Below are 17,336 nucleotides of genomic sequence, written 5' to 3' on the forward strand. Positions count from 1 at the left end.
TTTTTCAAATTCTCTTGCTGTGGTTTTCACACCTGATGATGATTGATTGTGTTGCAGTCGAATCGTCGTGAGAATTTTATTGTTTTATATTTTTATTTTATTGTTTCCCTTCTACGTGACTTTACCGAAAGAACCAAGCATATGAATCCCTGCAATTACGAAAGCTTTAAATCAAAAACAAAAATAATAATTACACAATCGCCTGGCTAATACAATCAAACTGCCCTCCCCTCCTCCCCCCCGCCTTGAGAATCGGGTTAAGAGACCCGTGGTGTGCTGATGAGATTCAGAAAAGTAAAAACCATCGGCGGATGGAAATCAATGTATTTTGGGTGATTAAAATAACTGCTGTACGTTTTAATTATTTCTAACCCATTCGTATCCATTGGTCATAAACGAATGTTCAGGGCCCTTCAGCTGGCAGGAATGTAATATTAACGCAGTGGTTGACAGGGCAATACCGCACACGGCAATAACAATAATCAACAAACCATACGTGGCAAATTAATGTCATGGGTTTGTATGCAACGATACTTTGTATACGGAAACAGCCAATACAACATCTCCTGCGATTGCGTTTACTCTGTGTGGAACGGTCAAAACGTGCGTGGACTTTGACGACATTACGACTCGATTGGCGTTGGCCACGGAGTTTTAGATGTGTTTTAGAGACTCGTGTCTTGTGGATGAAGGCCACGTGACAGTTACTCGCGTTATCACGTGACACACACACACACACCAAGGATAGACATCCATCACCCGTACAGCTTTAACAGACTGTGTTGGGGCAAGTGCTCTTAGCGAGCACCTATGAAGGCCGGCAAGGCATGCCGAGTGGGTGACTGGCAAACACCACAACCGGCCAGGTACTCATTTAAGGCTGAGTCGACCTAGGGGAGGCACAGGACCGGTTACACTATTCATCACTTATTGATCATGAACGGGGATCGAACTGGGGCGTCGGGTTTAGTAGTGCAGCGGCTCGACCACTGCACGACCGCAGGTTCAACCATGCCACAGATGCACACACAGACCAGTCCGCCTTTGTCTCCCTCGTGGCGATGTTTATACACCGCACCAGGTGCTCATTTGAGGCCGGCTAAGACAAAGACACACACACATTGTGTGACAAACACACATGCACACACACACATCACATGCAGATATGGACACACATTCCGAAAGGCCAGGCCACGCATTCACTGAACACAGGCATCCACCGAGAGAGAGACACACGCACACCAATGGGAAATGGTCATGAATAAATGAACGCTTCTCAACACTTGACTGTACGCCAGCGAGGCAGGGCGTCTGCACGGGGTGGGCTGCCCGCCAGGCTGACTGCCCAAGGTGGCTCCACGACTCCCCACCCGTCCACTGGCATCGATTGTTTTTTGGGGGGGGGAAAACAGAAAGCGACTTCGATCCTCCTAGCACCCACAGCAGCAGTGGGCAGCAGCACCGGCAGCTACGTGTGTGTGTGTCTGTGTGTGTCTGTGTGTGTGTGTGTCTGTCTGTGTGTGTCTGTGTGTGTCTGTCTGTGTGTGTGTCTGTGTGTGTTTGTGTGTCTGTGTGTGTGTCTGTGTGTGTGTGTCTGTGTGTGTGTGGGGAGCGGTAGTGTGGCGGTTAGCGCGCTGCGCTACGAACCCGGCGACCCGGGTTCGATTCCCGCTCATGGCCAACACCAGTGACGATGATCTGAACCGGTCCTGGGCCTCCCCTAGGTCGACTCAGCCTCAAATGAGTACCTGGTGCGGTGGATAAAAACATTGCCACTGGGGAGACAAAGGCGGTCGGGCGTGGTGCTGGCCACCCACCCCCTCGTGTACCGTTCCGGCCTTCATAGGTGCTCGCTAACAGCACTTTCCCCTACAGTCTGTTAAGGCTATACGGGGGATCTTTGTCTTTTTTTGTTTGTTTGTGTGTGTCTGTCTGTCTGTGTGTGTGTCTGTGTGTGTGTGTCTGTGTCTGTCTGTGTATGTGTCTGTCTGTCCGGCAAAACAACCCCCTACCTCCTCGCGGTGCCGGACGGGCAACTCTGTCGTGGACAGTGCTGTGGAGGGAGGGCCAATTCCGATTGGCTCCTCCCCTCATGACGTCTGTGTCCACCACAGTGGCTTAACGGGGGCTCTGGACGGGTGCGACGGGCTGGTAACCCCTCCACCTTCAATTAATTACCACTAAACCACGAGTTAAACTGAAATATGTAACTAATAAGTTTGTGCCGGAAGCCCCGGGGGGACAGGCGTCTATGACGTCTCCTTGCCAAACCCCAATTGGTGGAGCCAAGAGATTGAATCTCTACCCTCGGGCTCCTACAGAAACAACGAAAAGCCACTACGGATGGCCACGTGGAATGTTCGAACGCTCACTGCGGAGGAGAGGCTGCCACGCCTCTGTCGGGAGCTGGAGCGGTACCACCTGGATCTCTGTGGCATTCAGGAGGTCCGGTGGACCGGTTCTGGCTCCTGCCACCATGAGGGGTGGACAGTCCTCTACTCGGGGCAGCAGACTGCCAAACAACAGGGTGTGGCTCTTCTTTTGAACAAAATAATGAAGGGGGCGTGGGAGCGTGGCGGTGAGGTGTAGGAAGCTGTAAGCCCCAGGCTACTTTGGGCTCGCCTTCCCATCAACCGGAGGCGAGGAGTGGTGGTCGTCTCCACCCATCTATCCCGATGAGTCAGATGCCTTCTATGACCTCCTGTCACAGGTGCTGGCTAAAGTGGCACCTCGGGATAGAGTCATCATGTTGGGTGACTTCAATTCCCGAGTTGGTCATGATGCTGGCACCTGGTCTGGAGTGATTGGAGGGCATGGGCCAGATCAGCTCAATAACAACGGTAGGAGGCTGCTAGATTTTTGTGCATCCCATGGTCTTGTAATTACCAACACGCTGTTCTGGCATCGGCGCATTCACACAACATCATGGATGCATGCCGGGTCCAAGCAAGAACATCTGCTGGACTACAGAGTGACGGACCAGCGGATGCGAGCCCATGTCCTTGACACCAGGACCTACCGTGGAGCTGATCTACCCTCTGACCATCGACTAGTCATCTGTAAGATGCGCCTGCCATTCTTCCACTCCGGTGGTGGGTGTACACCCAGGACCCCATTCCAACCAAAAGTGGCCTGGTCTCAGTTATCTGATGAAAGTTGCAAGCGAGAATTTCATCATCGCTTGCGGCTGGGATTGGCATCGTCCCCGACTCCTCCTGATGTCGAGGGTAAATGGGCGAGGTTTAGGACTGTGACTCATCCAGCTGCAATGGCTGCTTTGGGTACGCGGTCCAGACCTCCCCAGAGACCCTGGCTGACAGAGGAGGTGTTCAGGATGGTTGAGAAAATGCGACAGGCCCACTGTCATCGGCTACAGAATCCCACGTCAGAGAATGAGGAGGCTTACCGCAGCCTTCGCTCGGAGGTTCGGAGAGCCGTGAGGCGCTGCAAGGATGGGTGGTGGTCGCGGGTTGCTGAGGAGATGGAGTCTGCCTCAGTGGCCCGTGATCACAAATCTCTATTTAACTCCATCAAAAAAGTAACCTGCAGCGCCACACCTATTACCATCATTAGGGGAAAAAACGGTGATCCAATCTCCGACCCCCAGGAACAGGTTTTCAGATTTGCTGAGCATTTCTGTGAGGTCCTGGGGGAGGGAAAATCCCTCAGCCAGGAAAACATCATGGCACAAAGTGAGGATGACCCTGCTGAGGCTGCGGTGCCTCAAATATTGGAAGAGGTCACCCCCTGTGAGTGGCTGGCTGAAGTACCATCTGTTGAGGAAGTACTGAAGGCGATCCAGAGTCTGAGACCAGGAAAGGCAGCAGGCAGAGATGATCTCCCAAGCGAAATGCTGAGGGAGGGTGGCGTTTGTGCACAGACTGCCCTATATGACATTATAACAACAGTCTAGACCACTGGACGGGTTCCGCAGGATTGGAAGGATGCTCTGGTGGTCCCCCTCTTTAAGAAGGGAGACCGCACAGACTGTAACAACTACAGGGGCATCTCACTCTTCAATGTGCCGGGAAAGGTCCTGGCAAGGATTATTCAACATCGCCTCGCCAGGCACGCTGAGGAGAGGCTTGCGGAGCCCCAATGCGGTTTCAGGAAAGGGCGGTCCTGCACAGATGCCATATTTTCTGTCAGTCTGCTACAGCAGAGGTGTAGGGAATTCCAACAAGACCTACATCTCTGCTTTATTGACCTGGTCAAGGCCTATGATACCATCAGTAGGCCTAGGCTCTGGGTTGTTCTTCGTGCTTTTCGAGTACCTGACCCTCTGCTCACGATCATTAAGGACCTTCATGATGGTGAGCGGGCCCGGGTAAAACTACGTGGCCGGGAGTCAGAGCCATTCCCTGTACACCTTGGGGTGCGACAGGGATGTCCTCTGGCTCCCACATTATTTAACATCTATTTTGACCACGTAGTTTGTGAAGCCTTCAATAGCTGTACCGGGGGAATCTTCATATGGTACAGATATAATGGGAGGCTGATCGATGCACGGGTGCGGTCAAGGGATGGCTCCCAATTGCTCAACCACGTTATGTATGCTGATGATTTGGTAATAGCTGCTCATTCAGAGGAGGAGTTGGAGCCGCTGCTGCTGAGACTGGAGTGTGCCACTAAGAGGTGGGGCCTTACCATCAGCCCCACCAAAACTAAGCACCTGCCTGGGTATTTTGTACCATCGGACACTCCACCCCCACAACTCCCAATCGGTGATGAGGCAGTTGTGGAGACAGTGGAGAGTTTCCCATACCTGGGCAGTGTGCTTATGACTGGCTCCAGTTTAACAGCAGAGGTCTCACTCCGAATCAGTCGAGCGGCAATATATTTTCATCGGTTGCGTAACGCTGTGTGGAAGCTACCTGGTCTGTCGCTCCGCACTAAGCTTCAGGTCTTCTCGGCCACGGTCATTCCCTCCCTTCTCTACGCTTGCGAAACGTGGACCCCCCTAATGGAACATCTTCGCCGGTTAGAAACATTTAGGCTGGCCTGCCTACGATCCATCCTGGGTTTAACCAGACTGGATTGTGTGAGGAGCTCACAAATCCTTGAAAGATCTGGACAAGGTCCCATCGGTGAGCTCCTCCGGCGGGGAAGGCTGCGATGGCTGGGTCATGTAGCCCGCATGCCCAGCCACCGCATGCCGAAACAGCTTTTGTTCGGCCTGATTGAGGGGGCTAAGCGGGCGCGGCACGGGCTAGAGAAGAGATGGAGTGATGTGGTACAGGAGGACGTGGAGCTGAGTGGACTTGCCGATGACTGGTACCAGCGGTGTCAAGATCGGCCTCTGTGGAGGAGGCTCGTGAAGGATGCTACTGGGCAGTTGGAGGTAGTCGCCCTCCAACAACAACGGAGGGCGGAGGAGCGACGCTTACAACAACGAGCGGAGCGCCGGGTGGCAAAAGCACAGCAGGTTGGCACAGTAGGGGGCACAGGTGGTGCACCAGCCAGTCATCTCAGTCAGTCGACCCGTGGCACCTGGGTCTGCCCCGTGACCTCCTGCCCGCGGGCGTTCGACACTTCACGTGGCCTCAAGGTGCACATGGCCTGGCACAAGCGTCGTGGTGACGTCACCGCCACTTAGTGGCGAATGGCGGTTGTTGTTGTTGTTGTGTCTGTCTGTGTGTGTGTCTGTGTGTGTGTCTGTCTGTGTGTCTGTCTGTGTGTGTCTGTGTGTGTCTGTCTGTCTGTGTGTGTGTCTGTGTGTGTGTGTCTGTGTGTCTGTCTGTGTGTGTGTCTGTCTGTGTGTATGTCTGTGTGTCTGTGTCTGTGTGTCTGTCTGTGTATATGTCTGTGTGTGGGTCTGTGTGTCTGTCTGTGTGTGCATGTGTGTGTGTCTGTGTGTGTGTGTCTGTGTGTGTGTCTGTGTCTGTGTGTATGTGTGTGTGTCTGTGCGATAGTGTAGCGGTTAGCGCGCTGCGCTATGAACCTGGCGACCCGGGTTCGATTCCCGCTCACGGCCAACACCGGTTCCGGACCTCCACTAGGTCGACTCAACCTCAAATTGAGTACCCGGTGAGGTGTGTAAAACATCGTCACTAGGGAGACAAAGGCGGCCGGGCGTAGTGCTGGCCACCCACTCCCTTGTGTGCCGTGCAGGCCTTCGTAGGTGCTCGCTAACAGCACTTGCTCCTACAGTCTGTTCAGGCTATACGGGGGGATCTTTGTCTTTGTGTCATCGTGGGGAGCGGTGGTGCTCACGGCCACCAACACCACTGACAATCATCTGCGCCGGTCCTGGCCCTCCCCTAAGTCTTCTCCGCCTTAAACGAGTACCTGGTGCGGCGTTTAAACATCACAACCGGGGAGACACAAGCCATCCCCCCACCCCTTCCCCCGCTTCATAGGTGCACGCTAACAGCACTTGTCTCCAAACCGTCTGTCAAGGCTACACGGGGGATCTTTGTCTTTGTTTCGGGAAAGGCGATACGACCCCGCGGGGAGCTTGCGCGCACGGCAGCGCCGACTCGGGAATAGTGGCGGAGTGAGGGGGGTTGGGGTCTCGTTGACCTCTCTGTGGCAGAGGGAAGCAGCTTGAAGGACAGACGACGCATTGGGGGTTTGTTCTGCCAGGGATACTCGCCCTCCCATGTGCCCACCAATCCACACAGCCCCCCTCCGCCTGACTCAACATGGCACACGTGGCACCAAAGCGGATTAATTCAGGACACCGCTGCCTGGTCTGACTTTGAGCGAGTTGGGAGATGGGTGTTGAACATTCTCGGACAGAATATGAGTGGGGACACAGAGCTATAGAGAGACGGAGGGGGGGGGAGCACATTAATAGACGAACACGAAGAGACAGAGATCTCCAGGATCTGCAAGTTGATTTCCGTCTCCTTCCCACCCCACCACCACCTTCCATCCATGGCCAACGGAGACTCATCTTACTTAGTTTCTTTTTTACGATATATATCATATGCCCGGGTTAGGTTATGCTATCCCAAGCTAAAATCTATTACTCTTGTCATTGTTTTGAATCAAGAACACACGGTGTGACCCCCAGTGGGAAGATGACACTCGGCCCCCCCCAATAAAGTGGCTTGCAACCAGCCCCGCCCCCCCCCCCCCATTGCTATAGCGAGCCACGCTGGGGCCATGGAAATAGAGCCACAAGACCCCAGATCACAATGAGCCAGGCCCAGTGTTGTACTCACCACACCATCAGTGTTGTCCTCACGACATCATCAGTGTTGTACTCACCACGTGACCAGTGTTGTACTCACCACACCATCAGTGTTGTACTCACCACGTGACCAGTGTTGTACTCACCACACCATCAGTGTTGTACTCACCACATCAGTGTTGTCCTCACGACATCATCAGTGTTGTACTCACCACACCATCAGTGTTGTACTCACCACACCATCAGTGTTGTACTCACCACGTGATCAGTGTTGTACTCACCACACCATCAGTGTTGTACTCACCACACCATCAGTGTTGTACTCACCACACCATCAGTGTTGTACTCACCACACCATCAGTGTTGTACTCACCACATGATCAGTGTTGTACTCACCACACCATCAGTGTTGTACTCACCACACCATCAGTGTTGTCCTCACGACATCATCAGTGTTGTACTCACCACACCATCAGTGTTGTACTCACCACACCATCAGTGTTGTACTCACCACATGATCAGTGTTGTACTCACCACATGATCAGTGTTGTACTCACCACACCATCAGTGTTGTACTCACCACGTGATCAGTGTTGTACTCACCACGTGATCAGTGTTGTACTCACCACATGACCAGTGTTGTACTCACCACGTGATCAGTGTTGTACTCACCACATGATCAGTGTTGTACTCACCACACCATCAGTGTTGTACTCACCACGTGATCAGTGTTGTACTCACCACGTGATCAGTGTTGTACTCACCACATGACCAGTGTTGTACTCACCACACCATCAGTGTTGTACTCACCACGTGATCAATGTTGTACTCACCACGTGATCAGTGTTGTACTCACCACGTGATCAGTGTTGTACTCACCACGTGATCAGTGTTGTACTCACGGTCGCACACTGACAAGCTACTATGTATTGTGGCTCCTCCTACCTAAATCGCATCGTCGTTACGCTCACGGTCTCGGACATTTATCGCTGTGGGAGGCGCTTGCCTCTCGCAAAAATTCAGCCACTGCAGCTCCGTTGTACCTCGTTGCAATGTTACCTTCACTGCTCGAATTAAATTTAAATAAAACGTGGAACATAAACGAAAGCCTTTATATAATGATGCTAATAATAAAAACTAAACAGCCTGTGTTTTAAATACGTTTTTGTTCTTTTACACCGTTGTCGAAAACATATCTCATGGCGGTTTCCAAGGGGGCCACAACTCGTAGCTTTGGCCACGGGTGGGCAAGGCAACGTCTGGCCCCCACGCTGGTTACGATCCTGGCCAGGCCGCTGCTGAGCTCAGATCATTCCCCTGTGGGAATGAGCGGCCGTCGTGGGGAACACGGGCAAGAGGACACACGCGGGAGGGAGGGCGTCTCACCCAGATAGAGCGACACGTTCTCAGATTTCACCTGCTCGTCCAGGTACGTGGGGGACAGCCGTCGTGGGCAATACGGGCAAGAGGACACACGGGGGAGGGCTTCTTACCCAGGTAGAGCGACACGTTCTCAGGTTTCACGTTGTCGTCCAGGTACGTGGGCCCCAGCGTGTAGATTGGCGCCGCGCCCATCCCGACCAGCAGCTGGGCCAACACGAACAGGGCCATGGCCATCGCGCGCTCACCGCCGAGCCCCTCCGCCTGGAGGCCGACGCCGCACGCGACCTCACCTCCCCCGGTGGCCGTAGCCAGCGGGGAGAGGGCGTGGACGAGGCCTGCTCCTCGTGAACACACGCGGGGAGGGAGGGAAGGGAGCATCGGTCACCGAACCTAAAGGCATGTGGCTGACAGTGGCCGTCACAACAATGTGTACCGCATCGTCGTCGTCATAATCCCGTGTTTTTTTTTATTCTGATTCCCTGGATCTTGTCCTGTCGATGTCTGAATCAGAATCTCTGTTTCGACTGCAGGAATCTGGTGAGATAATTTTCACAGATGTAAAATATTGGGTGGGTCAGTTTGATGCAGCTTCAAAGCGAAACGCCACGCATCTAATTGCTCAATTTTCGTCGAGTTGTTCTTCAAATCTCCCACGGTGAGCTGACACAACAGTAATTGGTGCGTCGTTCCACCTGTACACGTAACAATGTAATTCGCTTGGCTGTGCCGGGTGGCGGACGGTCTTAGCGACACAAATTTTGCCAGATAGTTACGTGAACTTACCCAAAAAGCAATCACAAATCACCATCATCATCATCATATGGCCTTTCAACCAACTCATCAGAGACTACACGGGCCGAATGTCCTTCCGCCACGTATCTCCCTGCCTGGCCGATGTTCCTGCTTCGTTCAATCTCACTACGCGTCCGTCTCCTTGTCTTGCTCCAATGTCTCCGAATCCGGCTCTCGGTGTCCCTCTGCTCCTGTTTCCTTCCACTTTTGTGCGCGCGCCATTTCAGCGCGCGGGATCCTAACCGAGTGCACCCTTGCTCTGCATTGAATGCGTCAACGTAGTCATGTAAACTCCCATTCATTGGCCGGTAACACCTTCGTATAAAGAGGACCGCAGAGCTCGGTGGGCGGCGGGGGGGGGGGGATTTTTTTTTGGTGCCGGATCTCCATTTGGCTGCTGCCTTTACCACTCTTTTTCTGTTTTCTCATGCCTCGATGCAATTCTCTCTCGCTCATAGACAGCGAGCAAATAATGGGCAGCACGGAACAAATCGAAATTCAATATTGTTTCGGTATTTATTTAGTTTTGAGGAGAAAAATAGAATCCGGTAAGTCTGTCCATGTAGAGGGCCTCAATCATGTTTTGAGGATTGGACTTGGCAAATGTGTTCACGGAAATGCACAACTGCGCTAACAAACCCGCGCATTCGGCCGGCGAGCTCATGGACTCATCGCACTGGCACGCAGCGTGACGTTCACCGTAAAAGTGTTGCATGCAAAGCTTCTTGAAATCATTTGCGTTGCCAATCTCCTGCCCAAAAAAAAGAGAAGTGCTATAATGAGCTGGCCAATTCGTTATTGTTACGCTGCGTGGTAAGTCTCATTGCCGGTCGGTTTAGGGGCCATCCATTTAGTTGGTACGCAAAGATCTGTCCAAATTTTACACCTCCCCCCCTCCCTGTACGCACGCGGACTTTTTACACCCCCCACCCCACCTGCGTACTTGACGCACCTCCACCCCCCCCCCCCCGAATCCTATAGAACGGCCCATATTTAATCCACGCAGAAACGATCAAGGATTAATAATATTAACGCGTTTAGGCAAACATTGTCCACCGCCGGCTGCATTAAAGAATTAAGTTGCGTAACCTGGCCACTTATTTTGCTGAGCTGCGTGCTAGCTCGCAGTCAAGGGGTACGGTGGCACACAAAGTGTGACACCTCTCCCAAAGTCCCACTTCTCCCGGTAGTACTTGTTGTCTGACAGCTGAAGAGACTGAACTGTGACCCATTTGTAGGCCAATGTAGACAGATTATTATCGAGGCTTCACCCCCCCCCCCCCGTTTCCTATGCGTACATACATTGTTAGTAGACCCCCATACGCAAGCGTACGTACTAATTGGATGGCCCCTTAGAAGTTTTGTTGTTTTCCGTGTCCACGGGTCATTTGGAGAGACGTTAACACTTGCAGAGGCACGGCTAGTTTTCGTCTTAGGTGGCTCCACATTGAGTGTTTGATTTTATATTCTTAGCTCTTTCGGTAAAGTCACGTTGTTTCCCTTCAACGTGACTTTACCGAAAGAGCTAAGAATATGAATTACTGCAGTCACGAAAGCTTTAAATCAAAATGTTTGATTTTATTTAAAATACTGTCATGTTTTCACGTCCCACCGGTTACACGGCCTTCTCTGGGACTGCATGGTTTTGGCAGCTTTGGCTCAACGCAAGCAAACCGGCTACAACATTCGATTTCAGGCTTGCTTGAACTAATGCTGGTGAAGTGCCAAATGTGTTTTTTTTATTTTCAGATAAAGGACATCTTTGTTAAATATGGCTCCTTAGTTCGACACAAAACCATACACAGGGTGGCCCAAAAGTCAGGACACATCGGGTTATTTCATTTATTGTAACACTGGCATTAATACACATTTAGTTTAAATCCTTAAGTTAAGATTCCATCTATTATCATACTTTATATCGATATTTCTTCTTCCTGTGGGCTCACCTCAAATGTCGTTTAAAAATCTCTTCCAAGATGCCTGAATGAATTGAGACGAAGCAAAATTGCTAAATGTTCAAAGATTACACCTTAAATTTTTATTTAAAGCTTTCGTGACTGCAGTAATTCATATTCTTAGCTCTTTCGGTAAAGTCACGTTGAAGGGAAACAATAAAATAATATATATAAAACATAAAAAAACACCTTCATCTTAAAACAACACAAATCTCAATTAATTTCAAACGGTAATTTGTGCACGTGTTAATGTTAATGGCGGTGAGTTTGAACATTTGTTAAAATAAATGGAATAACCCTACGTGATTTGCTAATAGAAATATACTCTAACAACCCTGTGTGTCCTGACTTTTGGGCCACCCTGTGTAACAGAACATAATAATTAAAAAAAAGTACAAACAAAATAAAACAAATATATTTGGTGCTTAAATTATCTGCAACAGCGCTTTTGATATGTTGTGCTGTGTAACTCTGGTATGGCACTTGACACCACACGTCTGCATACAGCACGTGCGTTATTAGACTGTGTTGATCTGTAATGAAAAGCTCAACCAACATCACACACACGAAACGCATCCGTAATTACATTTTAAACGACAGTAATTGATCACGTGTAATTCGGCAAATATAACCTGATCAGGAACGTGCGTTGCGAATACAATGGGCAGGCTGACAAATTGTGTGGAGGCTCATGACTGTAGCTGTTTAACGGTGACTCTGGACAATCACGAGGAGGGCCTCAAGGTGGCTCAGGGCTCAGAGCAATGAGCCGGCACAGCGCTGAGGACCTGGGTTCCAATCCGGGTTTCAGTCAGCCGTGCTTCAACCAGGATAACGCGTGTCGTGGGATCTGATCAATCTCAGACTTCGTACGGTGGAGAGTTGATCCGAAACGTCTCTATGTTAGCGTCGAGGTTGGTGAGTAAGCCAGTGGATGGGTTGATATCAGGAGTAGCCTGCTGCTGAATATCTGAAACGCTACGAGATAAATTATGGAATTGGGGGGGGGGGGGGGGCGTTGAGCATTTTGAGATTGGTGACCACAGCAGTACCGATGATGGTGACGGAGCTGCTGATAAGAGAGCTGATATTTTTGCTACATCTGCTGACTTGTGCCCCGGTGTCAATAAAGTTATTCAAATTTAAACCCGGTCTCTCTCTCCCTCTTCCACGCACCCACACACACCGATCGAATTAGACGCACCTCCAACTTTACACTTCGCAACAGACGTGGTCAAAGCGCCTCGTATACTCTGAACAATGCGGTGAGCAAGCAGCCTCTGGCTCGCATTCACAGCGAGCGACAGCTCGAGCCTCATTGCAAGACGGACAAGAACAGATCGTATCGTTGCTCACTCTGCCGAGTGTTTCGCATTCGTTTCAAGTTTAACATTGACGGTGTATTTCCCACATATCCCCCCCCCTCCTCCCACCCAATTTAAAGAAGGTTGCAGCACAGGGTTGATGTTTCTCATAACATTGACTACTCCTGCTGCTGCTGATAATACTAATAATTCACACACGCACACGTGTGTGCGTGTGTGAATTATTGATAATACTAATAATTGATAATACTAATAATTCACACACACGTGTGTGTATGTGTAAATTATTAGTATTATCAGCAGTAGCACGTGTGTGTGTGCGCGCAGCAATATAAATAGATACAGCACGGTGAATCGATCGGTATTGTGAGTAAAGCGTTGGGTAATCCTCATCACGCCTCTTTCAAGATGACGTCTGGCCAGCGTGCGAGAGGTCTTCTCGTGACCCTGCAGATTGGCTCTCGACAGCTCACTCGAGCGTGAGTCCCTTCCGCGAGCCGAGGCGTGAGCGAGCCATTGAAGGGGCTGCGCCTTTGACACGTGTTTTCGTTGTTGTTGTTGTTTACGACGACGATACAACAACAGCGAGATGTTTTGCTCCATACCTGGTTGTCCCTTGGTGACCCCGAGCGAGGAATCGTTGGGACTCTCCGCCAATGTCGTCGGCACGCACAACTCCAACGGAGTCTGCATCCCCGAGTCTCCTGCGTAGGGTCCCGGGAGGTCACCCACGTTCGTGGAGGACGGCGACGACGATGATGATGATGATGGGGAGGAGGAGGAGGAACTACCCTTGGTCAAGAAATGGGGCAGCGCAAAGATGGCAGCTCCCAGGGCCACGAGCAGCCCGCCGGCGGCCAGCCACCGCGGCCTGCGACCTCGACCGCCGAAGAAGCTCACGAAGACGACGACGGAGAGGCTGCCCACGTCGAAGCAGCTCACCACCAGGCCCGACTCGGAGCTGCGCAGCTTGAAGCGCCTCTCCACCGTGGTGATGACCCCGTTGAGAAGACCCGACACCATGAGCGCCTGCACGAAGGTGAGGCTGCACATCGAGAGCAAGAAGCAGCGCGAGTCCTCGAAGCGACGTCTGCACCAGCAGCCGCGCGTCGAAAGGCCGCTGGGTTCAACTCCGGCGCCGGTGGAGTGCGGAGACAGCGGCGCTTGTTTGTGAGAGGACATCTCTCCGTCACCCCACCCAGCCCCCGTCTCTACCTCTCTCTCCCCTGTGTCAGTGTCTCCGTTTTGGGATGTGTGTAGAGTTGTTGTTGTTGTTGATGTTATTCTTCCCAGTGCTGTTGGTAGAGATGGCTCAACGTTCTCATTGAGTCGATCCCGTCGTGCTAACTCCTGTGGCTCTATCCCTCCCCACGATAGCTCGCCGTTCTCTCTCAGCTCGCTCAAATCCGCATCGACTTTTTTCGCCTTTTAAAATAATGTCACTTTACTTCCTTCGCTATCCGTCCTCAGCCTTCCGCTCTAGCTGCTAGGATGAAGCGTAGCTCTTGAAACTCCACACAGTCGAATTGCTCTGTCACTTCTTTCTCCACTCAAATCTAACATTCAAAGTCGCTGTCCAACTCCGTCAGCAATTCTCCGCCAGACCTTCCCGCCTCTCTATCGCTCTCTCTCTCTCTCGACCCTCAAGCCCTATGAACTCTCGGTCACATGCTTCTTCCAAACACCCTGCCAGGGCATCTTCCCGCGTCCTCGCTCCTCCTCTTCCTCCGCTGCTTTCCGTCTCAACGCAACGCCCTCGGCGACAGCGCTCCTCTCAACTCCACTCGAGCTCCGAGACGTCTCGCGCGAGGGGCCACCTCCTCCAGAACGCGCGCTCGCCACGTGTCGCTTGCGCTGCGTAGAGACGGCCGATGAGGTCACTCCATCCCGATGTTCCGCGCACGACGGCCCGTGACATTCACGGCGGGGAAGCAACAGCAACAGCAGCAGGCGTCTGTCCGTCCGTCCGTCCGCCCGTCATCCGCGAGGACTTTGCTCGTCTCGTGCAGATCGGGCTTTGGCTGTCACGCAGCGAGGCGGCGTGCTGCAACTCGCGTCGTCCAAGCCATCATCACCATCATCACCATCATCATCATCATCGCCGTCGTCGTCGTCGTCACATCCTTGAGTGTTGACACCGTCATTCGAAGCCGTTCACGATCAAATCGAATTGACCTCGCTCAGAATAGGTAGCAATTTAAATCAAGTGCTGTAAGAGTACAGCGACAACAGCAAAACGAAACCGAACGGCGCTCTGCACGTCTTCATTAGCGAGATTAAAAATATCCTACTTTAAAAAAAGAAACCCCCCCATCTCAGCCTATTTTCCCGAATAAAAAGCTGTAGCGTATATCCTTATTTTCGCTTTACATTTCGTGCATGTCACCTAGGCTTGGTGTAGACATACGGCTTGTTGTTGTCTGTTGCCTGCGTCTGTGTGTGCAGCGAACAAACACTCCTCCAGGTCGCGCGCAGTATATGTGCGTGCGTATTGTGCTCGTAACAAATAAAGTCGCGAAAAATCACTTGCCCCAAAAGACTGTTAAGGCTACTACGCACAGGGCATATATATGTGTGTGTGTTGTGCTCTGTGCTAACCAGAGCAGAGAGCGGTCGTGTGTTATACAAACCCAGCTCTCGGTCACCAACACCATCAGTGACGATTATCTGAACCGGTCCTGGGCCTCCCCTAGGTCGACTCAGCCTCAAATGAGTACCTCGTGCGCTTTGTAAACATCGCCACTAGGGAGACAAAGGCGGCCGGGCTTGGTGCTGACCACTACCCACCCGCTCGTGTGTCGTGCCGGCCTTCATAGGCGCTTGCTAACAGCACTTGCCCCAAACAGATCTATAAAGCCTATACGGGGGATCTTTGTATCTGTGTTAGCAGAGCTATATTAAAACCACGGCTGCCAGCACGTGCGTTCGCCTGACTTGTAGAGGAACAACTGAGCGCGTGTGACTCTTCCCTCTCCCTGGCCAGCACCCACGCTCCCCCTCTCTCTCTCACTACTGTGACAACACACACACCCACAGCACATTGCACACACACACAGCACTACACACACACAGCAATACACACACCCAAAGCACATTGCACACACCCACAGCACATTGCACACACACAGCACTACACACACACACAGCACATTGCACACACACACACAGCACTACACACACAGAGCACTGCACACACACACAGCACTACACACACACACAGCAGATTGCACACAGCACTGCACCCACACACAGCACAGCACACACACAGCACAGCACACACACACAGCACTGCACACACACACACAGCACACACACACAGCACTGCACACTCACAGCACTGCACACACACAGCACTGCACACACACACAGCACATTGCACACACACAGCACTACACACACATCACTACACATAAACAGCACTACACACACACACACAGCACTGCACACACACACACAGCACTACACTCACACAGCACTGCACACACACACAGCAGATTGCACACACACCACTACACACACAGCACTGCACACACACACACAGCACTACACACACACAGCACTGCACACACACACAGCACTGCACACACACAGCACTGCACACACAGCACTGCACACACACAGCACTACACACACACAGCACTGCACACACACACAGCACTGCACACACACACAGCACTACACACACACAGCACTGCACACACACAGCACTACACACACACACAGCACTGCACACACACATCACTATATACACACAGCACTACACACACTGCACACACACACACAGCACTGCACACACACTGCACACACACAGCACTACACACACACAGATCGGCTTTTTTGAAGCACATCCACCAGCCCGGCACGTCACTGCACACTTTACACCAGGTCATCCCCCCCTCACCCCAGGGTGTGTGTGTGTGAGTGTGTCTGGGATTGGGTTATTCCCTGTCATTGATGTACGTTAAGTGCTGAGCACGTGCACTGTACGTACGCTCTCGCAGCACACGGAGCACGTGTGACGGTGGACGTTTGGGACAATGGCTTGCGTGCAATTGGTATTTGGTCGTAAATGATCTAATCTCACCCGAATCTTGGTCTAAAATAGGAACTTCCTTCATGCGGGCGTTCGCCTCTGGGGAAATGAAATGGGAAGCGGATTTGTCGTCGTCGTCGCTGCTGCTGGCAAAGGCAGCGGCTTTGCGGCGTCGGACTCAACAGGCGCTCGCTAGCACGCGGCATTGCCCTGACGCTTTACGTGGCGCAGACGTGGGAGCTGATGCTTTTTGGCACAGGGTGGCATCATCGAGGGTTTACGAGCTCATGCCTCTAACCGAGCCGGCCAAATATTTGCGTGGGTTCAAAAAGATATACACGGTGACATTTATATGTGTCTGTTTATTGTATGGATTATAAGATGCACCCCGGTCCCAATGCTATACAAATAGTTAATTCACAACGACGTGGACACGAAATGATAATGATGTACCAGATACTAAGATGTGTCTCAAAGATGTTGAGAAAGGGGGGGGGGGGGGGTAAGTGCATCTTATAATCCTAATAATAAGATACTTGAAAAGTACAGGGTGATCCAGATGTCTTGTGACCCCCGTTTAATCCTCTAAAACTTCATATTTTTAAAGAAAGGTTTATCCGGGTCAATTAATCAGAATCTTTGTTTATACTGGAGGAATCGGATGAGCTATAAAGCTCTTTTTTTACAGAAGTCCAGAAGGGTCGGGCAAG

General features: G+C 51.7%; 2 protein-coding genes across 2 annotated transcripts in view; both read right to left on the reverse strand.

Annotated features, from left to right (window-relative positions):
- The window catches only part of LOC116945220 (solute carrier organic anion transporter family member 5A1-like), a 51,535-nt gene extending 35,983 nt beyond the window's left edge, over positions 1-15,552 (reverse strand). Inside the window, exons 1-2 of the mRNA XM_032959521.2 lie at positions 13,199-15,552; positions 8,632-8,856 (exon numbers count right to left, since the gene is read on the reverse strand). Of these exons, the coding sequence (XP_032815412.2) occupies positions 8,632-8,856; positions 13,199-13,775 (802 nt within the window). The 5' untranslated portion in view covers positions 13,776-15,552. The remainder of the gene's footprint in view (positions 1-8,631; positions 8,857-13,198) is intronic.
- Positions 1-17,336, reverse strand: part of LOC116945221 (extracellular sulfatase Sulf-1-like) — a 371,767-nt gene that overhangs the window by 292,309 nt on the left and 62,122 nt on the right. The gene's annotated exons all lie outside the window — the stretch shown is intronic.

This window comes from Petromyzon marinus, chromosome 23 (assembly GCF_048934315.1).
Source record: "Petromyzon marinus isolate PM22_M1 ecotype Great Lakes invasive population chromosome 23, UKy_Petmar_22M1.pri1.0, whole genome shotgun sequence".
Lineage (NCBI taxonomy): Eukaryota > Metazoa > Chordata > Hyperoartia > Petromyzontiformes > Petromyzontidae > Petromyzon > Petromyzon marinus.